Source organism: Anarrhichthys ocellatus, unplaced genomic scaffold, assembly GCF_004355925.1.
Source record: "Anarrhichthys ocellatus isolate YVR2014 unplaced genomic scaffold, GSC_Weel_1.0 scaffold17, whole genome shotgun sequence".
NCBI classification, from domain to species: Eukaryota; Metazoa; Chordata; class Actinopteri; order Perciformes; family Anarhichadidae; genus Anarrhichthys; species Anarrhichthys ocellatus.
This window is the reverse complement of record NW_022280047.1, coordinates 5,096,854-5,119,686: the sequence shown is the minus strand read 5'-3', so window position 1 is coordinate 5,119,686 and position 22,833 is coordinate 5,096,854. Positions and strand designations below refer to the sequence as shown.

The following is a 22,833-nucleotide window of genomic DNA, read 5'->3' as shown; positions in this document are numbered from 1 at the left end:
ATCTCTCATAGAAGAACAAGTCGTCATGGTTACAGTCTCCTGGTTACACGAGGTTTGTCTCCCATCGTGTAGCCTGATCATCTGAGCTTTTACAGCAGAAAATCGAATTGCTGTTTAGTAATTGCTTTTTTATGTATTATTGTTCATGTCTTTCTTGTTTTAGCTGTTGTATTACAGTTATAGTTGTTTCACTCTGAGGGATTTGTAGCATTACTATTGTTTAGGAGTTACTGCAGGTGTTTAAACCAACATCCCCTGAACAAACACAAGCCCATGCTTACTCTCACATGCACACACATGCTCGCACACACTCGACACAATTACTATGACTATTACAATTATTTTTATTTTATTTTATTTTTTTATTTTGTTGTTTGTAATGTATTGATATTATTATCATATTTCATATCTTCTAAAACATCTTGCCAATAATATTTTACGGAGTCATATCTTATGCATATTCACTTGATGTTCTCTGTAATTTTTTTAAATTGTAATATTATATAACGTTAGGTGAAGGCTTCAAATAAGCCCAGTTGGCTTTTTACCTCTTCCTGCACCGTGCTATTCATTTATCTAATTATGTTAGTTTATTTTGATTGTATTGTTTGAACTGTGCAAAATAAATAAACTAAACTAAACTAAACTAAACAGCACCAGCTATATTCAAGTCCAGTCCAGTCTTTCACGTCCAACGGATTCATGATGAGCAGCGCCCTCTGCTGGTAGGAGCCAGTAACTACAGGAGCACGTTTGTAAAAATGTTTGTTTTGTTTACAGATTCACTTAAACATGGCCGCCCTAGCAACCACACGATGCGCTGATAAACATGGCTCGGTAGCTATCACAGAGATATCCAATGCATTTGGTCTCAAATTGACATGTAGTCGACAACATTTCACTCATCTCAGATGTTTAACGTGTTCAAGGACACCAGGAGATATGGCGTAATGTTAACCAATGCTAGCTAACGTTAGCTAGCTACAGGAGATCTATCTAACGTAGTCCGATGTGAGCTTGTCGTGTCTTTACTGTGTACTGTTTGTGTGGTATTTTGTAAGAGCACATTTTGCCCCTGGTAGTAAAACTAGCATTGTGTGTGACTTTGTTGCCCGCTCCTCGTGGTGCGGTTCCCTGATGTACGAGCTTCCATTATCGGACGCTGCGTTGATCCAGAATGCATTGAATTTACACCCCTGCAGTCGCTGCTATGCAGTGCACTGCGATCAGCTGTTGTGTCTTGCTTTCCCTGAATGAACGTGAGCAGGGAGAGGGAGACTCCATCCGTGTCCAGCAGCTCTGCTCATCTTCTGCTGTCGGCAGTGACAGCGTGGATCAGAGGCTCGTCACGCAGAGAGCTGCTCACTTTCTCAGGGAAGCCGAGAAAACCCGGAGGCAGTGAGTGAAGCTGCTCAGTGTTTGTTTAACATTTCATTCTGAAGCCTCAACCGCTTCACCTCCAGTGTACAGATCCATTGGTGGACAAATTGATGAGAGAGACCAACATCAGATACAGCTCTGGTGTCAACAAACACAATGTGCCTCATGTATCAGCTTCAAAATGGCATTTACCGCAGGCATAATGTATTGGATCGTGTAACAGTGCATGGTGTGTGTTTCCCTCAAATACTTCACACACATGTTTTGTATGGAAATTAAAATAACACTTTTCATACAAACTCGACAATAGCAAGAACTGATTTGGTGTTGCTGAGGCACCACTGTAAATAAAAAAGCATGTGTGCCGTACTTATATAACCAATCACTAAACCACTGTAACACGTCAAATCACGCAGGGACTTTGACATCAGGGAGAGTTTAAACCTTACTATTGATCACTGGTCAATGATGCAATGTACTCTCACCTCTCAGGATTGAAAAGTTGGAGAAAGAGAGGACGTTGAGTGTTCAGTGCAGAAAGAACGGCTGGACAGATGTGACTGGAGAACTGGAAGTGTACGAAAAAGTGCTGGAAGAAGAAAGAAATGCTGAGAGTGGGTCTTTCTTTACATTACAGTAGCCTAACATTCCCCCCAGTTTGTCTAATGTGGCATGGTGCATATACCTCTAAGACAGCCTTAACACCATGTGGTATAAAATACTCCATTGTGAAGATTTATATCCATGTCCTTTTCTCTGCCTACTTCCCGGAAGTCGAGTCAGAGCAGTAAACCAATGTTAACGGAGACATCCACCCTCGACACTTTACCACTTTGATAAAAACTGCTATTCATGTTCTTTGCATTTCTTTTCCCTTAGAGATGAACCTTCAAAGGCAGCTAGTGAAGATTCATAATGGTGTGAGGAAGTTTCAGAGACAGCTAGTAGATGTGAAGCCAACTCCCGAGTGTAAGTTTAATACCCAGCAGTGTTTGTTTTATAGTGCCTTATAAACAATCTTTAATATTTGTGCCATTCTGCTACATCCATAGAAAAGATGCCATCGTAAAGTAGTGCACTGCTCAGTAAAAGCACGGGGATTGTAGTGTCATACTCATGTACAGTGAAAAGCTGATTTGTATTCATGTTTCTGCTTTTCTACTTGCGTTTTCAGTGATTGAAAGACTGAAGGAAATAATGTCAGAGGTGGAAATCTCAATTAACTCCCTAAAAGAGGAAGAGCGCTCATGGTAACAGGATGCACTAAACAACTTCACACCTATTTTGACCAGAAAAGTACAAACCGCAATACAATGTAACTTCCTTTATTAGGAAATACCACTTTTAACTTAATGTTCAGTTACATACATATTAATATTAGAAAACACACACTATTTCATACAATGCAATCTAATACACATTTAATCCCATGAATAAAGTTATTTAAATATATAAAGATAAATAAAACTTTACAAGGTTATGTACACCCAATTAGGCAGGCAAATAAAACAGGTGCTGATCAGTGTTTGCTCCACAGTGGGAGTGAATATGTGTACGCTAATGAAAACATGAATAATTGTCTTCTGTGTTTCTCGGCTCCTCTCAGCTTTGCGGAACTTCTGAAGGAGGAGAGGACATGCAGACAGGAGATTGCTGCTTATGAGAAGAAGATTGAAAACGTGAACGTTTCTGTCAAATCAGACCCCAAACTACACACGGCTCCCACCGTGAAGGTCGGCCTCTCATCTTCCTTCTCCTCCGTTTCCTGTATTTCCTCTGTTGTCATCATTCATGCAATGAAAAGAAGAGGGACAGCCAAGTTTGTGTTTGAGTGTTGAATCTAAAGGATGTGATGAAAATATCTTGAGCTCTTGAGACGGAGAACATGTTTGAAATCATTAAACGGTGTGTTACGAGTTGACAGATAATGTTTATTACATTCGAAGTGTCTTTTTTTTTTTTTTTTTTTAAATGCATCCATAATTCTGACTTATTCAGCATTTCATTCATGATTTTATTCCTACTAGACCAAACCCCCAGACAGAGACCTCCCTGCAGAGGTCCGAGCACTGGAGTCTTTCCTGCTGAAGACAGGAGGCGCTTGTGGTGGCTGGGACCAATATGACCACCAAGCCTTCCTAAAAGTAAGACATTACTGTTTTTCTGTCTTGATAACTTGCAATAAGTTAATGAAAAGTCTCCTTTCATCTGCCACCTTCCTAGTTCAGGATCAATGCAGACACAACACCACAACAGTGTTCAATGTTTTGCTGCAGCGGATGCTAAGCCAAAGGTTGATCACCTCAAGATCCCCGTCTGTCCGGCTGTAATCTCTTTGATTTACAGGTTTGGACAAAGCACAGTGGGCAAGCAGCCTACAGGAAAGAGGCAAAGCTGTACTTGCCTGGTAAAACACTGGAGGAGATCGATCAACACGAGGACTGGCGTCAGGAGCTGATCTACCTGCAGGACAAAAAGAGAGAGGTACAACAGGGCTGGAAATGAACTTTTTTCCCCCAGTGTCCAGTGACTGTCTCGGCCCAGACTTAACTACTAATGTCTCTTGGAGTGCTTTTTTTTGTCATTCTACAAAATAAATGTAGTTTTGTGATAAAGTTCTGTTAGGTGTTCTCTACATAAATAAAAAATAATAATAAATTTGAATCGCCGTAGGTGTTTATCCACAATCAGTTTTCAATATTATTTGATCCATTTGTTGAGTTACTGTCTCTTGTTTATTTCTGTTCATCAGTCATTCATTTTTTGGGATAAAATTTGAACATCTTTAAAATTCTGTTGTTTACTCCACCAGGTTGTGTGTACAATAAAGTACAACCTATTCTGTATAAAGCCGGAGCTCAGAGAAAGAGTCTTTTAAATATGTTGTACTTGTGTTCGTACCGTACCCAGGCTATTCAACGGTGGAAAGCCAGCAAGCATCGGGAACGCCAGACCAGAATACAGAGTCAGGAGGAGAAGGAGGAGGCAGGAAGGAGGGAGAAGGAGGCCAAGAGCCAGGCCCACCAACACAGGTGAGTCAGAAGTGGAGCAGAATAGAATAAAAAAACAAAAACATGAAGATGAGGTGGAGCAGATTTTGATTTCCTGGCTGAAGCTGTGAAATGCACCCCAAAGTCAAACGATCCCGCCAGACATGATGAGCACCCAAAGTCTTTCAATGGCCACTTTTAATAAAAGTGAATTTGGGGACTTTATTTGCACTTTTTTTTGTCACTTTGGTGTCACATCTGTTTCATTGTGTTTTATCCTCTTCTGTTCAAGGACTGAGGAGGAGAGGAGGGAGGCAGTGCGACGACTGGAGGAATGGAAGGAAGAGAAGAGGAGGAATAAGGAACAGGAGGAGGAGCAGAGGCTGGCTGAGGAGATACAAAAAAGGAGGCGGGCAATGGTGCTTTGTGTGTGTGTGTGTGTGTGTGTGTGTGAAAAGTCATTTTACTGTGGTTGTGGTTCATCAAAGATAGTGATTATGTATTTTATATGTACTTGTTTGTGCGTCTCTGAATTAATTTAGCATTGAAAAACGATACACATACATACATTGATATAAATATGCTTGGTGTCCTTTTTAGCTTTATCAGAAAATGTTCTGTTTTTCAGGAAGAGCGGCGCCGGCAGCTGGAAGTGAAGCTGACAGTTGAGGAGCAGCTACGACTGAGGAGAGAGGAGGAGGAAGAAAAGGAGAGGAGGGGGAAAGAGGAGGAGCAGAGGGAGATGGACGAGAGGAGAAGGGAGGCAGCAAAGGTCATCAAACGATTTAATGAAAGGGTATGAAGTCTGAGAATTACAGAGACACCAAGAAGCACCAGTCGTTTGTCTGTTTTTACTCGGTGTCACCACTTCGAAGGGCCAGACTTTCTCACTGGAGCACAGGTCTTGTTTTGTGAGGTTGTAAAGTATTTAAGAGATGAAAGCTATTTTTCCAGTTTTTCAAATGTGGGAATAAATACCAAGGCTAGTGTTAGAAGATAAATGACTGCATGGTGTAAAATGCAAAACGTGCCTTTCTGCAGGATCTTCACAAGTTGGAGGCAAAGCTTCAGGAGAAACAGCTGAGGGTAAAAGAAGAAGAGGAGAGACAGAGGAGGATCACTGCTAAGTTAAAGGAGAAGGTAAGGGTTATGCAGTGAACAAGTCCCAAACATTTTAAAAGCTTAAATAAACAGAGTTCATTATTATTATGTTCATTATTCAGGTGGATGGTCACGTCAGCAGAGACCCCTCCAGGCTCACCCGTCCCACTAAGGGATGGGAGGAGCGATTGAAACACATTGGATCTTCAGGAGGAGGGCCTGTGCTGCAGATGTTTCACAGGTCTGATTGCCCCAACTTTTGTGTGGTGTTTTGGGTAATAACAGGTGATTGTTAAATCACTCAAATGTTCTGTCATTTTGTTGCAGAGCTGTTCCAACTTGGAGACAAGACCTGTGATGAGCAACAATGAAAGTCAACCAAGCAGTCCTAAAATGCATTGAGAATTCAGTTTTCTGTTTTTATAGAAATGTGATAAAGTGAAAATGTACGCAATAAAAAAACAGATTCTGCCTTTCTTTGAATCTACTATGTGCTGCTATGAATTATATTAACTTACATTTGACAAAACTGGTATTTTAAATAAAATCTTTTCTTTAAACTTCACAATGTCTTATCTCTGGTGGTCTATTTTTCCTCTATTGAAATTGTTCACTGGTAACAATGTTATTATTTTGCAAAAATAATCTCCAAACAGTCAATCTTTATAATGTGTACTTCTTGTGTCTTCCATAGAGATAAAACTTCTGAACTGCCCTTTCTGTACACTGCTTTGTAGTATAAGCTTTTATTCTGAAAAACAAACGTACCGGAAAAGATTCCTCATAGGTGCGGATGCAAAGATGGCGGAAGAGGAGAGCCAGTTTGAAGAATTTGAGCAAATAGACTTTTTAAGAGATAGACATGTACGATTCTTCCAGAGAACACTTCAGGTGTTACCTGAGAGATACGCCTCGCTGGAGACAACCAGGTACATTTACTGGAGTGAAAAACGTCGCTTTAGTTCATGTGTTTTGCTGAAGAACTTGACTAGCATTCAAGCTAGCTGTGGTTCAACCGTTTTGAATGAAGGCTAGTGCCAGTTAGCTTAGCGGGCTCGCTGACATCAGCAATGGCAGTGAAGTTATGACAGATGGGCTGTAACGTCAGTAAAACATGAAACTAACTGCACGACACCCTGTGAAGCTAATTAGACAACGTCAGAAGGTTATTCTCGTAGGAATAAAGCTCATTTGAAAGTGAACGTCAAGCAAAATGTAACGTTAATGTGTAAGATGAGCAGGTTCTTCATCTCTAAACTTAACAAATAGCTCCAATAAAAGCTGATCTAAACCAACAGCTAACGTTGATTGTTGGCCTATTAGGCTATTTATTTGTAGCTTTTGAATTAGATTGCTATCTGCTTTCTTTCCAGGTTAACGATCATATTTTTTGCCCTGTCGGGTCTCGATGTGCTGGACGCTCTGGATGTGATCGATAGGAATACCATGATCGAGTGGATCTACTCGCTACAGGTTATGCCCACAGAGGACCGTAAGTCTCGCATCTTCTCACGTGTTCACACCTGACTGTAAATAAGATAAGTTTAAAAAAGTGAATTATAAAAAAATAAAAAAAAAGGTTTGCACTACAAGTATTCACTGCCAATACGAACAATGTAACAATGGTTCACACGGAGCAGTAAATCAAAAGGTCTTTAACTAAATCATTAATGAGTTGAATGGAGCGTTATCACCTCCACACAGGACTTCATGAGAGCCTTATTGGACAAATTAATGATTTGGGATTTTTCTGACACTATTGACAATGCATTCCCGTATTGATTCAGCTTTTGAGAAAGACATAAAATAGAGGCATTCTAGCAGAAACTTCCTTGAGGAATGGATACTAGTGGTACAGAGCTAGCTTAGTAAAGGTACAGGACCAATGCTCTTCATCGGTGAGCAGACGCTGTCGGTGGGATGTGGTTTTTCAAGAAAAACACAACCATAAACAGGTTCACGTCATGCATTTTCTAAAAATATTTGAAGTAAATTATTCAATAATGTCATGGAATGTGTGTGTCTATGTGTCTATGGTTCTGTTATGGAGGGAAGACAACTTCAGAGTACTCAAACTTCTGATTCTGTCAAATATTTCATATTTTTGGGAGTTTGCCTTCACAGGTCTTCCTCACCTGTTCCAACCATACCTCTGTTCATCAGGGAAAGTTGGTCTTTAAATATTTAATGATTTTTTTTCTGTCTCTAACAATCATCTCTGTGCCATCTGTTTTGATGCCCAGTTAGTTCATTATTCAACAGAAAGCATGTCTGGATAGCCGTGTTTGATTGGTCTAATTTTTGCTGCCGCCATATGTTTGGTGTCTGGCTGTTTTTCTGTCATTAGCTGAAAATACAGCTCGGGGGGCACTTGAGATTTCCTAATGTGTCATTTCTGTCCCTGATGCTGTTGTAGGAACCATTTTCCAGAATGTGGTTAGCAGTTTTCAACATTAGTCTACTGAAAATACAAACATATTGTCGAGATGTTCTGGCTTTAATACACATTTAAGAATAAGTGATCGTGGCACTTCTTATCATGTAGTGCAACATGATCCATGTATTGTTAACCATTTCAGTCAGAAATAGTCATTATGATGTGTGACACATTTTAAAATATTGTTCTCAGAGTTCTTGGGTTGACATATGTTGATGCATTTAGTTTACTTTCCTGATGACATTTTGTTAATTAGGTTCTGCTGTATTCAATGTTCCTCCCATGGCCTGTAGATGGCAGCAGTACACTTTATTTTTAGCTAGCGGAGCATCTTTGCAGCACCTTCTGGAGGGTCAATATGGACAGATTGAGACCTGCTTTGTGAGACAGTGAAAGAGAGTAAAAGGCTTCTGTTGTTTACCAGCACATCATCATTTCTTACATCTTCTCTTCTCCTGTTGCTCTCTTCCAGAAGCTAACTTTAGTCGTTGTGGTTTTCGCGGATCGTCTCATATTGGAATTCCTTATAGCACTAAGGTACTGCCTTGCCCCACACTGTTTTTACTCCTCATCCCAAGTTTCACCAGACATTGTATCTTGTATGTAAAATGTAATGTAATAGTCTAAAGATCACACCCTTTTGTCTATTTTTTCATTTGCATCAAACCTTCTCAAAATATTTAGCCCATTTCAATCATTGACTATGTTTATGTACACGCTAATATTCCACATATGGCGGTGTTCTGAATTTGATACAGTTTTATGTAAACGGCCTTATTCCAAATGAAGCATTTTCCCATTAAGACGTGTATTAAGTGCCGATACATTCAGGTTTTAGGAGCACCAACGCTTAAAGGAATGGAAGAGGAAGGCTGAGTTCACATGGTCAAACAAGTCCACCACTGGTGTAAAACTTTGTAAGAATGTCATTTTGAGGGCTGCATGTAAACGGGGATATTAATGGAATGTTTATTGTCATTATTCATATCAACAACTTAAGTAGGAACATGTCTTTTTTTGAATAAGAGAAAAAAACTAAAAATCTTGGGTATTGTAGTCGTTATTGTACCAATCTGTTGTTTTATATCAGTGGCTCTGGGCCATTTCCAGTTGTATCCCCATCATCTCAGCAGCTGTATTATTACCAGTCATTGTGTTGGATGTGTTTGTCACATTTAGCCTCACTTATCTATCCCCATGGAGACATAGTAATGGATGTAATGGCATTGCCAGCCTGAGTCATTTCCCCAAAAAGGTCCATTTGAGCTGTCTGTAGATAGCAAAAATAGTCTTCATTGTTTTTGAACTGCTTCTTTTTCTCCTACTATAATCCCTTGATTTGTTTTCTTTCTCCGTTGTATGAATAATATCTAATTTTGATATTTTCTCTTAAGGGTCCAGGTGTGCTCCATCCATATGACAGTGGCCATGTAGCCATGACCTACACTGGGCTGTGCTCGCTGCTAATACTCGGAGATGACCTGAGCCGGGTGAACAAACAGGCCTGTCTGGCTGGTCTCAGAGCTCTGCAGCTGGAGGACGGCAGGTCGGTGTAGACACACACTCGCTCACTTACAAACGCACACATTTGCATATTTTTCCACCATGATCTACGCTGGCACTTTCACTCTGACTCAAATATGCCTAAGGTCATGTGAACACTAGCAGTCTTAATGTGGACTGACATCAACTCACGCTTGGTCCTACAACAGTAGTTGCTTTGTACACACACACACACACACACGCGCACACACACACACACATCGTGTATAACTTGTCTGGCAGATAACACTATCTTCCCACATAAGTATATCTGAGTTAACCCTTTAGCAGTTTCAGCTGACAGGTCTTTTTATAACAAGACAGGACTTAAATGCTGCAAATTCGGAACATAGACATTCAGCTCATTTTCGACCGTTTGTGTCGCTCTCTCTCTGTGTCTTCTTGCTTCCAGTTTCTACGCAGTGCCAGAGGGAAGTGAAAATGACATACGGTTTATCTACTGTGCCGCCAGTATCTGTTACATCCTGGATGACTGGTCAGGCATGGACATCCAAAAGGCCATTGAGTACATCAGAGGAAGTTTGGTGAGTAGATGTTAAAAAACATGGAACGAGGCATTAGACTGTGGGGAGAATAAGGAAGTGCAACCTCTGTTCTGCAGCATTCAAAGCAGTGTCTCTACACTCTAATGGGGATAATCATGGTTTAAAAGCTGTACCAGAGGGTTTCTTTCACCTCACAGGGAGCAACATGTTTGAATTTTATGATGTGTCTCCTGTGTGATATCCTTGTCAGATTGACTGATGTGTAACTCAACCCTTTCTTTAGCCTCGGCGTTAGTATCAGACGTGGGTTCGACACATCAATGCGGTCTGTGTGAGGTCTTGTGTTCATGCCCGTCATCTCAGTCTCTTGTACCCATTCACCTCCAAACTTCAGCTTGGTTTCAGTTTAAGACATTTAACACAAGAGTGTGTCTTTATTGTTGGCAGGGTGTGTATGACTTTTATATCTTTCTCATACAGACGAGAGGAAGAGAGGGAGGGAGGGAATGCTCTGTTAATTAGTTAACAGATAGCTGTGATTCATGTCTGAAGAGGTATATTTATCCACTGGCTGGTGGGTAAATTCCCAAATGTCTGTGGCAATGCAAGTTAGTTGTTGGTGACTGTAAGTATACAGAAGTCAGCAGATGATCGCTGGTTTTGCATTGAAAATCCCTTAAACACCAGATTTACCAGCCACACGTATTATATTTGGATGGCGCCAGGTGTCCGTTTACCAACCTTATTGTTATGGTTCATCTGATCGGACCAGACGGACACGGACTCAACCTTGTTATTTTCCCAAGTGACCATCTGTTGTTGAACTTGTGTATGTTAGTGGGAAACACTGCTTATGATCGGCAGTTGTTTGTCAGAAACATTGCTTTGAAACACAGTTTCAGAGAAAAATAGTGTTGTTTTAAAGTGCTGAACTTTTGCAGGTGGATGAGACCTTATTCCTTAATAATAACCAGGTCCTCTCGTGGAGTCCCAAAACTAGTTCATGGAGCGTGCTCATTTCTAGCCGCTTTGTTGCATGAAAAAAAGTCTGTTTAGACTGAAATACAAGTAAAACCCATCTAAGACTATTACCACTTCTTGCGCAGCCTTTTAAACATTTTGAGTCAAATGAAAGACTGAAGAAATACGTGTGAGTAATTCTCATTTTGAGAATGACGCATCACATTTGAGCCGCTCAGCAGTCTACAAAGCCGGTTCAAGCAGCCGGGAAGGCATGTTGGCTTTTGTTTTTCGTGGTGACGCCTTTAAATCAATGCCTCACTATTTAATGCTTTTAAAAGATCGGTTGAGTGTGAACGAACACATGGAATAAATCTAAGCAGCTCAGCGTCTTCTGCCAGGCTCACATTAGCCTTTTGTGACTGATGAAATATTGCATGTAATTGAATGGCTCTTCATTTTCCTCTTCACAGTCATACGACAGTGGGTTTGGTCAGGGAGCTGGGCGGGAGTCACATGGTGAGTACGATCATCGTGTAATGACCTATACTTAATTACGGATGTCAAAACAATGTCAGTTTGAAAGCTGAACGCACATCCGTGGGTGATCTAGTGAGTCAGAAAGGAGGGTACGCGTGTATTTGGCAGCCCCCCGATTTAAACAAAAATCATCAGGGTTCATGTCGGATCAAACGGTTTGTGGGTGCGTTGGCGGTGTAGTAGTAGAGGGCATGAAAGTGGCTGATGGGAGTAACTGGTTTAAAGGATTAGCCATTAAAATCCATCTCTGTAGAATACATTGTCCTCATTAATCCTCTCACCCCCCCCCACACTCAAATTAAACCGTATTATTCTGACACAAAGGCCTTCATCCTACACACACACACACTTACTTAAGAGCACTGCTTGGAGCATATCCATCGTCACCTTCATAGACACATTTCATAAATTCAATCTGCATCTAAATCAAACAGTTTGAAGGCGCTGATCCTCGTGCATCTGGGTAATTTCCCTCCTTGTGATGAATTCAACTTGTGTGATTACAGTCTTCATTGAGACTCGGCGGAGCCAGCTCTCTGTCTGAGGGCTGATTACACATCAGTAGAGATAGACAGCAGATGCCCATTACCCATCCATCCTTGAAGTGTGCGTTTGTTCAGCGCCAAGACCTCCCGCACTGTTTCCACAGACTCTTCTGTAGATGATTATGTTTTAGGCCACTGTGTAGCTCAATACGTGAAACGTGGTATTACAAGAACTATGTGCCACGGTAATAAAATAATTTCCTCCACGTGTTCAGTGTGGTTGGCTTTTATCTCACTGCTTCCTCTCTATTCCCAGCGTTTTCTTCATCTTTAGGCTATGCTCTCTTGTTTTCTGAAGGAAAATATTCACGTTCCGGTCGTCCCAAAACCTACTGTTAGAATGAATAGTTCTGGATTCCTCCTTTGATTCAGATTCATGCCCTCCGAACCATCTTCCTGCGCCTCCAGCAGATAGTCAGCGAGACGCGTTTTGATTAGAGGCGAGTGTTGCACGTCGGCAGATCTACACCCCTGACTCAAAACAGTTCGACCCGCCTTCCCCGTGTTTCTCTCCCATCACACATGAGCACACAAACAAACGCAGATAAGCAGCCTGGGATGGTGGTGACGAGTTAAAGGCTTGACAATCATGAAAGCAGCTGACAGTTGGGTTGTAGAAAGGGATGGATAGCCATCGTCATCAATCGATGAACACACTCATGCTTGTATGACTCGAGCTGTAATGACTGCATTCATTTATCAGTTGCAAGTTTTCCATTATTGTGCAGATAACGTATAAATAGGCAGCCATTTACAGTACAATAGCCCACACACAGACACGCCCTCTGTTTTTACTGCAGTGCCCTGTAATCACCCAGTTGTCTGTCATCAAAACATGTCCAATTAATGGGATTCATTTGTGTACTGAATCGTCCTAATCCACTGTCTGTGTGTCATGCACCTGCCCGTCTGTGTGTCTAGGTGGCTGGACGTACTGCGCCATAGCCTCTCTGTGTCTAATGGGTCGACTGGAAGAGGCACTGAGTCAGCGGGAGCTGGACCAGATCCGGCGCTGGTGTGTCATGAGGCAGCAGAGCGGCTTCCACGGTCGCCCCAACAAACCTGTAGACACATGCTACTCCTTTTGGGTGGGAGCTACGCTAGAGGTACGGACCGGTGTATCAGACGCACGTACACACTCCTGCAGGCAGTAACATGTTCAGTGTATTTAAGTATTTCACCTCAGACCTCTTTCACCATTTTCTCACGAGAGAGAAGAGACATGAGGCCTTTTTTAAAAAGCACAGTATATACTCACACTGTCAAAACAACTGGGTTAATCTCTCTCTCTCTCTCTCACACACACACACACACACACACACACACACACACACACACACACACACACACCCCAAAAACAACTTGTGTGCAAACCGCTCAGCATTTGGGTCATAACTTTGCCAGAGGTACATGGTCAAGAAAACTGTGAGCCTAACTGCAGCTAGCTATGAGTAAGCCAGGCATACAACCACACGCGCACACACACGCACATAAGCAAACACACACACATAAGCAAACACGTTGCAGGAAAGCTGTGAATTTCTGGGTCAAAACTGTGCCAGAGGGAACAAATGCTCAAACAATATATTTGGTAAAAGTGCTGTATGATCAACATTAAGGCCTGATTTTTTTTTCTTCGCTAGTGTCTGTAGATGGAGATTGCAGTAATCCACCTAATTTAAATCAAATGCAATGATACGAGCATGATCTCACTCTACAAATACAAAATGTATTTTAACTACCAGAAACAGCCAGTTGAAAATACCCAACAAATCTCAGAATTTATTGGATTTATTTGACTAGTTATTCTTTTTGTAAAACTTCTCTCTTCATCCCTTCTTCATCTCTCACGGTTTTCCCCCTCCCTCCCTGCTCTCCCAGCTCTTAGACGTGTTCCAGTATACAAACTTTGACAAGAACAGGAGCTTCATCCTGTCTACACAGGACCGGTTGGTGGGAGGATTCGCCAAGTGGCCCGACAGCCATCCAGGTAGATGCTCTGACTTGCACAGGTTGCTATTACAGTGACATCTAGCCGTCAACGGATAGAATAAACCTGGAGGAGTAGACTGGAGGGATTTAATGTGGTGGAAACACAAATGGAGACTATAAAGGGGTTGCTGTCCAACATGGTGTTGCTCTTTTATTTCTCAGTAGCTTCAAAGATCTCTCGTCGGGGACAATATGATAATGGAACTAAGCAGTTTCTTTTCTTGTTGTCTCTTTGGGCTGAACAGTTTGTACCCGGCCCTCCACAGGTGCAGAGAGGTCAGGGTGGAGTTGTGGTCGGCAGTTTTACTTGAGATCAATGGAAAAGCTCTTGTAACCCTAAACGTCAATGGTGCACATGCTTGTGTGTGTGTGTGTGTTCTTACTCGCCCTTGTAATGTGTAATTGATGAGGCGATTGTTCATAAGTAGCTCGAGGACGTAAGAGATCGAGAGATCACATTACAGGAAACAGGCTGGAAGAAACAATGAGGCGAGACACGGGCTGTATTGACAAAGCCTCGTAAATGTTACTGAACAAAAGAGAAGATTAGGAAATAAAAGGGAGCAGCATGGGTACAGATAGCATTGGACTTGCATGTACTTGAACAGTGCAGGATCTGGTCTGGGAAGACTGGAATGTAACAATAACGGAGAACAAAGGAGGGTTCTGTGTGTTTAAGCAGGACCGGACCAAATATAGCAAACATTTCAGACTACTTTGTTCAGTGCACAGGTGCTCCTCAAGAAGACATCAGGTCGTCATCATCATCAGCCTGATGTTTCATGTTAGGAACAGTCGGTATTATGTAGCGACACAGTGGTTATTAATAACAATTAAAAATAATTTCACCCCAAATTGATTGAATTGAGTCCCAGTGAAAGCATCTGTTGTCATGAACCTGAGAAACGGATCCACGGCTCTTTTCATTGCACAAGAGGCGGAGCACAGATCCAAATATTATAATAATTTGCTGCTGCCATTGCTCTTGAAAGAGTCCAGTTTGTGGCCAGTTGATGAACATAGAGGAGCACTTAAACAAAGCCAACTCCAAACGAGTGAACATTTTAATTGTTGGATGTGAAAATAAGCTAAAAAGTTCACCATATCGACTTAAAAGGTGATGATGATCTGTCAACATTGTGTTTGCAAGTTGTTTCCCGCTGCCCCCCAAGTGGCAAAAAAAAAGGGACAAAGGGGCACTATCCCATTACTGTTATCAGACAGCCTCCTCCTCTGTACTGGTTGACTCTGTTAATCCAACTATGAAGTTGTGCGTGTTTTTAAAGCTTGATATTCTCGTGGCCATTACTCTGAAGTACAGCTGGGAAATAATTCAATTACAGCATTCACCGACTCTGTGTACTGATATCGTGGTCTTACCTTAATGTTCTGCAAACTTCAGTTGTCTAATTTACTTACTTTGTACAAGCTGTACATTATTACATGCCGTTTTTTTTTATACAGTTGCCCTTTATCACAATTTGTGAATATATAAATCTAAATTGAAAGATGTCCTTATTCTTTAAACCTTGGACTAATGCTGACGTTGTTCCTCTTCCATACAACCTTGAGTTTGAGTCCTGGTTGATGCTGCTAATGTTGCTTTGATTGATTCTGATGTCTGTGCCCAATCATCTGTCACTTAATTATAATTCAATTACTGGTCCATTAACTGGCCTGTGCAGCTTTTACTCTGGTCCCAGAGGAGGTAAAGGGCCACGGGGCCGACCTATATGCATTATTTACGTCTTCTGAGCAGTACAGCCAAAAACAATGCTTCTGCACAATGTCATCTTTCATGTGAAATGAGGTTATTGTTTATTGATTCGGCATCGGTCACGAGGAGTGAGGTGACAAACACTGTCGTCTTCTTAGCTCCGATCACGACTCAGGCCCTGTCACATGCAGGTGCTTCTGCTGTGATGCACGTTACCATCTCTGACCTAGTTTCCCTCCTTTCTCTCACTCTTCCACCCCTCACTATGCTCCCCATTTCTTCCCCCCCCCCCCCTTTTCTCCGTTTCCTTTCCACCAGACCCTCTACATGCCTACTTAGGGCTGTGTGGTTTGTCTCTGATCGGGGAGCCCGGTTTGAGGAAGGTCCACCCAGCTCTTAACATCACCCAGAGAGCCTTTCAGCACGTCCAGCAGCTGCAGCAGACATGGAGGGACGGCGCCGGCAGCTGTAGCAGACAGCACTGACAGCAGGAAGATCCACCGCTCTGTTTCTGAACAGGTTCAGTAATCAGGAACATCTAACCCTAGTCGGTCAAAGGCAATTGGACTTTTGCTGTGTCTTGAAGACGTTTGGCCACCCATCTATGAGACCTCTTAATTACAGCAATCAGGAAGGTTGTTAAGTCCCCAGTTACACAGTAGTAACTTAGGGGAGCTCATTTTAAGTCCATCTACAGTGACTTTTGTGTTAAGCAATATATGCCACACTTTTTCTTTTTTTTTTTGCTGCCTTTTATGATTAGACTGTAGTAAATAACATTGTGCATTGTGGTTTGTGGTGATGAAATTATGTGCCAGAAAGTCAAATTTGAGTCACTGGAGATGCCTCAGATGCCTCAATTTCGCGTACTTTTTTTTAAAATGCAGTTTGGGAGCCTTCCTGCTCCTCCTCATAGTAAACCAACCCAATCTGCTGTAAACCTTCCGAGCCAAGGATGAACTGACTGCTTCCCACGGACATGTGACACATCCACGGAGTAAATGTTAGTCACTGAGACCCTGAGGAGGGCTGTCTCTTTAAATGGTTCTGCAGTAACTGGTGGCTTCGGTAGCTGAAAGGTTTTGAGTGGGCTGGTGCAATTGTCTTGTGAATCGAGTAGATTATACGCGTTTGCCATCGCTGTATAGTGTCCATGTGTATTGCAAAGATGTCGTGAATGAGTTCCTCATTTTTGTTTACAAACCAGTATGAGCCCGATGGAGGCTTTCTTTTAGATTTACCAACCTTACATCCTCAGACGAAGAAACACCCCAAGGCCCTGTTCTCCTGATACAGTATTTTTTTTTTTTGCCTCTCTGCTCCTCGAACATCTCCATCCTCACGTTGCTCTTGAACCTCTTCAAAGCCTCCAGCTCTCCGGTCCCAAAGGTGATGAGCAGCCTGGCAGGGAAAGCTCACTTCAGGTCCCTGCAGTTCCACCACTACAGGCTCTGTTTAGTGATCCCAAGAGATGTAAATGATCATAGATCTGCTTGGGCAGCCAACAACCGCCCCAGCAGGCAAATCGATGATGAAAGAAAGAAATCAAAAAACTAGTAGAAAAAAGATTTAAAGAAATAACATTCGGCAATTTTCAAGAGGCTTATAGAAAAACCGATTGGGCCTAAAGAAAGGGCATAATCCCGTCTTTCCTACAAGGTAGTAGCTTTCAATTTCAGCATCGCCCGACTCCTGAACCCTGAACTGATCCGGGCTACCCTCCTTCACCAGCCTCCATGCTCCCTGTAAGGCACTAGCCAGCCTGAAATCAATGGAAGATGAGACGGTGGCATCGTGACTTGGGGGGAGATGTATTCTTTTGAACAGCGCTGGGAATTGATATCTTATTTTCAGAACAGAAAAGGACGCAGGGCAAAAACAAAGAACAGTGCACATGAGCAGAATGTGCCTCAGAGAGTCCGGTTACAGAAGCAACTGTTCACCAACACCACGCATTCCTTCGAGTCCTAAATTGCCACCTGCATCTCGCGATGGACCTTCCAGCCTTCTTGCTCTTGAGCTCAGCTACATGTTGGAAATGTATCATTTTTAAATCCTAAAAAGATCCTAAAATGGTGACAGATTCTGGGTTCAGCTGCTTGCCTTCTCCATCACATGACTGCTCTGATTCCCACAAAGCGACATTTCCAGCTTCACAGGTTCCTCCAGCCCCCCCTGCTGAAGCCACGCCCCATCCATTATAAGACCAGCACCTGCTCCCTGAGACCATGATGGGTGAGGAGGGGACAATGTCACAGCAGGTCAGAAATACAGCGCCTCGTCTGCAACATGTCTACTGCGGGAGTCTGCTGTGTTCAGCACCAGTTCTGACTGGATACCTAAAATATACATCGCCTCTTTGGTTTTTCCTTCCACCGTCTAAAATGAAGTTGTGCTACTTGGCCTCGTCTCCTTCCTCGACAAGTTGCCTTTTTTTTTTTTTTTTTTCCCCAGACTTAGAAACAGAGCAGGCAGACGGGGGAAAGGAGATAGGAGGAGAGGTGAATAAATAAATAATCTGACCCATCTATTATTAACAGTGAACTGTCGGAGGCTGGAATCTCCTCTCTGAGCCCAAACAACCCCCCCCAGTGTTGTACAGCCTTATTTTGGTGCACACGCTATTGCTTGATGTTGCTGTATTGTTTGATGTTGCTGTTTGGCCAAAGTCAATGAGCTTTGCTGCAGTTACTCTTGCCATTTTTTTTGTATTTTTAGAAACATTTTGTTCGTTAACATAAGATATTTTCACTTTTGGGAAAGGCGAGCTGTGTCTTTCATTGCACCTAATGAATTGAGCCTCAGATACACAAATAATGTTACAAAACAAGCTCAATAAAAATAGCTTCTGAATTATTGACCATATAATATTCTGGTATCAATCTTTTTGTGTAACTTAGTTATGATGTGTCCTAAATCTGTTGGGTCCTGAAACACAAACTGCACTGAAAGGGAGCGGCCATGTCTCAGCTTTCACTGCTCTACTTCCTCCTTCGGCTGCTGGGTTCAGTCACATGGCTCCACCACTATCTCGAACCCGACTCTGAAATGTGCCTCATGTAGCATTGTTTTGGGTCACCGCATTCTGAATGCTCTCTTCTTCCCTTTTTCAGATTTCGCTACATGCACAGCATGCTTAAATTGGGCTTAGCTCGGCTGTTTATTACCAAGACGGGCGCTGAATTAACAAGTCTCTGCTGGAGGGGATGGAGGAAAGGTGTTTCTAAAACCCTAGGGAATGGAGCACGTACTCTGTAAACAGTTTTTTCCTCCTCCCATCTTTTGTAGAGTTCACTCATCCAGTCAAACATAAGCTGAGTGGCGGAGATCGTTTCTCCAGAATCTGACTTTGTCCCTTCGTGTCTGATCGATAGTGTCTTTCCAGAAGGAGGGAGGACTTCATTGAGACCCGTAAATGCTTACCCCGACCTTAAAAGAGGATGGATGATATGCCACTTACTGCGTCTCAGCAGTTGTTGTATTGTGTCTCCTTTTTGCTCCATCACAGTGCACCCGCTGCTCTCGGCCCCGCAGCATGTAAAGAGGGGGCGAGGCTTCTCTCTTTTAAAATGGCTGCAGTGAAAGCTGCGTTCAGAGGATTGTGAAAGACTTTTGAGACGCAGCCAAAATGGCCACACGTAGTCGACCGTGAATCCTTGCTCTATCCACTAATATACATAATGTAATAATGAATAATGTAATGGAATTTATTTTTTCTATGCTTTGTAGAGAGATTGGGTGTAGATAAATATGTAAATGTCTATAAATATGTGACTTCTATTTTGCAACCAATGTTTACAGCTACATCAGTGGGACGGTGAGAGGAGTCGGATATGCAAATGTTGATATGTGATGCGTTCTACTACTTCAGCTTTGAATTTGAGGACAATGATTTGGATCTAGCTTGGTGGTGCATACTGTATTTATGATGAATAAAAACACCTACTAACTTTTACAATTGTTCTGGTTTCAGTGCGAGATCTCAGGATTGCGTTCAGTATCGAGACTTGAAGCCTTCGAGAGCATGAATGTGCCACCAAAGATTTCACAGTAATTCACTAGTTTGTGATGTCATGTGCATAGGTGACATTTTGTCCTGGGGGGGGGGGGGCTAAGAGAGGGTTTGCCTCTGGAAATCACATGTGAATATCCCCAATATTCAGTTGAGCCATAAGATCTTGACCGTTTGGCCCCCTATGTGTCCTTTTAGAACAGCTCCTGCTAAGTCATTCATTATGACTATTTGGAGAAAGGGGTTTTATGTTCTGATGAAAGCTAGGATAAATATCAGAGGCTGACATTGTTACCTTTACTGGTCAGAAATCTGATATTCCATCCATCTCTAACATAGCATTTCTTTCAGGCTTAGGATGGGTTTTCCTTTCCTATGTACCTTTACGATGCAAGTATACGCTGAGGGGGACTTTTTCTGTCCTTCAGGAAAAACAAAATAAGAGTGTTGTATGATTACCTACAACACTTTAGTTTTTGTAGTAAAGACATGGTCTGTATTTCCTTCCACAGTAGACTCTGTGGCTGGATGACTCAAAACTGTTGCTCTATTTTTAACTTCAAAGATGACAACTGGCCAGCGGTTTTTCCTAATTTGCCACAATGGCTTTTCATTTTTCTTCCTACGTGGATGAGTATAAGAGCAGCACAGTCTTTTTTTTTCTTTTTTTAAAAAAATCATTTCTTTGCTAGGTCAGTGACTAAGACCTAATTAAAAGCATTGGGGGAAGGGGAGTTCTGCTGGATACAGGATACACATGCAAACACACACAGAGTCCCACTTGGGAGAAGCATAGCACAGTCAGACTTCACTGATGAGGTAATCAGATACAGGCAAATGTGGCCTAGTGGTACTTGTATCTAATCTGAATGTAAAGGTTGATAAACATTTAAACGGTAGTTGATCACACATTTTATGTTTTTTAAAGTTTAGGAACCAATTAAAAAACAGGAATAAGGTTTGAAATGTCTTTTTCTTCCACAATGAATACAGCCCAACCCAGATTACAACTCTCAGGAGATGCTCCCATGACAGCCAGCCACAGCTGTGGTTATACGGTCCCCTGTTCAACAGACAACTTGCACCTGGGTGGCACCAGACTTCCCTACGAGACATGTAGCCTTATATTGCCACCAAGTAGGTGAGGCTGAAGAAAGCTCAAGTTTAAAATCTGGTTTAGTAAACATTGATGACTCCGATGTTCTGCCGTTCACTGCAGAGAAAACTGATGCTATCATGATTGACTTGAGTGGAGCTGTATATACAGTACAAACACTGTTTACCGTTTGCATCATGTGACAGGAATGACTCATTTTCAATGATCCACACGCCCCTGGGTGGACGTATGTGCATACGCGACAGCGTGCTTGCTCTGTAGTTATTTAACTTGAATCAATTCTGCTTCGTGAAACACACCAATCAATACATTTGATTGATTAATCATTTCCGTGGAGGACACTGTGGGTCAGTTATGTGGCTTTTTTTTATGGGGCAGTCAAGTGTCATCTCCACACACACGTACTCACGAGCACTGCTCTCATCTTTGCCCCAAGAGTCAACTGAAGAGGCCATAAAAGACATGCATACCACCACTGTAGATGCTGCACTTGACCTGTTAGCCAACTGATATGTTTATAGTGAGGCAGCCTTTATACAGGGTTGAGTTGTTTTCAAGGACAGGCTTGTTCATGGAATTTGGTAACAACATTCTTGGTTCCCAGATGATGAATCCTAATCACTTTGGTAATCTCCTGACCTTTCCCCAATAGTGCCGCCATGAGGATCTCATGGGAAACATCAGCATGTTAAAAGTAGAGCCTCACAGAGCTGCTAGCATGCAGACACAACCTGGCAACCCAAGACTGGTTCTTATTGATGATTTATAACTGATGTATAAAGCATGAAATCCATATGCAACCATTTATAACACGTTTACACATGCAGGATGAGATTCCTTAGATGTAATAACGGTCGTTTTAAGATTTCCCATCTCACCATATGGATGACAGCTTTTTCCAAAATGAAACCAAATTGCTCCACTGCAGTAAACCGTGATTACATCAGTGCTTTTGGAAACAGTGGTCAGTTAGTAGATGAGTTATTAGTTTTGTCATGCACCGTTTGCTCCGTCAGTGCAGTCTGCCCGGTTGTGCCCCCCGCACATGCTCAATGGGGTGGAATATGTCTGCATGAAGCCATGCGGCCATCTGGTGACGCGGAACAAGTGGCATTGCCTGAAAAAAACAAAATTGATAAAAAAACTTAATCCGGCCTCGCACAACAGTCGCCTCACATTCCGGCTCGTGCGTGAAATATAGGTCTCTATTGGAGTCTTTCACGATATAATCAATCCGCCCAAATACTGCTACGAGACTCACGAGCTGCAGTCACATATTTGGGTCGCAATGAGCAGAAATCGGCCCATATAAAGCAAGATATGCACACTTGAGCGCGCTGCCAGCCATGCGTAAATGCCCAATTTGACAGAATGCGGCACTGACCGATTTGAGACCCCCCCGCCCTTTTAATCTTCAATCTGAGATTATCATGATTATTTACAAGTGATAAAAACGGATTGATGTATGACAGAGCGCGAGGATCACAAAGAGCTCTGTGAGCGGGGACATCGGCGCTGAGGGATGATGTAGAGAGAGAAGGAGGGAGACGGTACAGTGGAGCCTATACCGAGGAGACGGGGGCGGGGTTTTCCCTCCAAGATGAGGCTAACTAAAATAAAACTGGTTTCTTGCAGCCGGCGCATGTACAGGCTACTGTAGACTCTACGGACAGACAGCGAGGGAGGGCGGAGAGAGGATGGTGGTGATGATGTTGCGGTCTGAGGAGCGGCTCTTCTATCTTGGTGTTGTCTCACCTTCCCTGTGAAGCTGTGGAGCTTTTGATCGTGTTTGTTTAAGCCGCAGCTGCTCTGTGTGTGTGTGTGTGTGTGTGTGTGTGTGTGTGTGTGTGTGGTTTTTCTACATTTTCAATACGTCCCTGTTTGCTGACCGGTCTGTGCGCTGTAACAGCCACCATCATCTGTAGCCATGTCGGACTCTGAGGACATGACGGAGTTCGCCAGCATCGTGGAGCGGATCGAGCGGGGCGAGGTGA

General features: G+C 42.5%; 3 protein-coding genes across 8 annotated transcripts in view; all 3 read left to right on the top strand.

Annotated features, from left to right (window-relative positions):
* The first annotated feature begins 543 nt into the window (after nt 1-543).
* Nucleotides 544-6,006, top strand: ccdc112 (coiled-coil domain containing 112). Its single transcript, XM_031856642.1, has 13 exons — nt 544-1,398; nt 1,873-1,994; nt 2,260-2,349; nt 2,555-2,630; nt 2,987-3,113; nt 3,408-3,524; nt 3,727-3,864; nt 4,291-4,412; nt 4,663-4,789; nt 4,999-5,166; nt 5,412-5,510; nt 5,594-5,712; nt 5,799-6,006. Exons 1-13 carry the CDS (start codon nt 1,211-1,213, stop codon nt 5,827-5,829), a joined length of 1,524 nt encoding a protein of 507 aa, XP_031712502.1. The 5' UTR covers nt 544-1,210; the 3' UTR covers nt 5,830-6,006.
* Nucleotides 6,007-6,253: 247 nt separating this feature from the next.
* On the top strand, nt 6,254-19,663 carry pggt1b (protein geranylgeranyltransferase type I, beta subunit). The gene is made up of 9 exons (XM_031856656.1): nt 6,254-6,400; nt 6,845-6,963; nt 8,381-8,445; nt 9,303-9,454; nt 9,863-9,995; nt 11,390-11,435; nt 12,923-13,107; nt 13,883-13,991; nt 16,029-19,663. The coding sequence occupies exons 1-9, from the start codon at nt 6,273-6,275 to the stop codon at nt 16,193-16,195; spliced, it is 1,104 nt and encodes a 367-aa protein (XP_031712516.1). The 5' UTR covers nt 6,254-6,272; the 3' UTR covers nt 16,196-19,663.
* A 2,735-nt stretch (nt 19,664-22,398) lies between these two features.
* The window catches only part of trim36 (tripartite motif containing 36), a 29,516-nt gene continuing 29,081 nt past the window's right edge, over nt 22,399-22,833 (top strand). For 4 of the 6 annotated variants that reach the window (XM_031856262.1, XM_031856259.1, XM_031856261.1 and 1 more), the window contains exon 1: nt 22,399-22,829. In XM_031856262.1, coding sequence (XP_031712122.1) covers nt 22,767-22,829 — 63 coding nt within the window. In that variant the 5' untranslated portion in view covers nt 22,399-22,766. The remainder of the gene's footprint in view (nt 22,830-22,833) is intronic. The other 2 variants (XM_031856263.1, XM_031856264.1) reach the window with 2 other exon arrangements.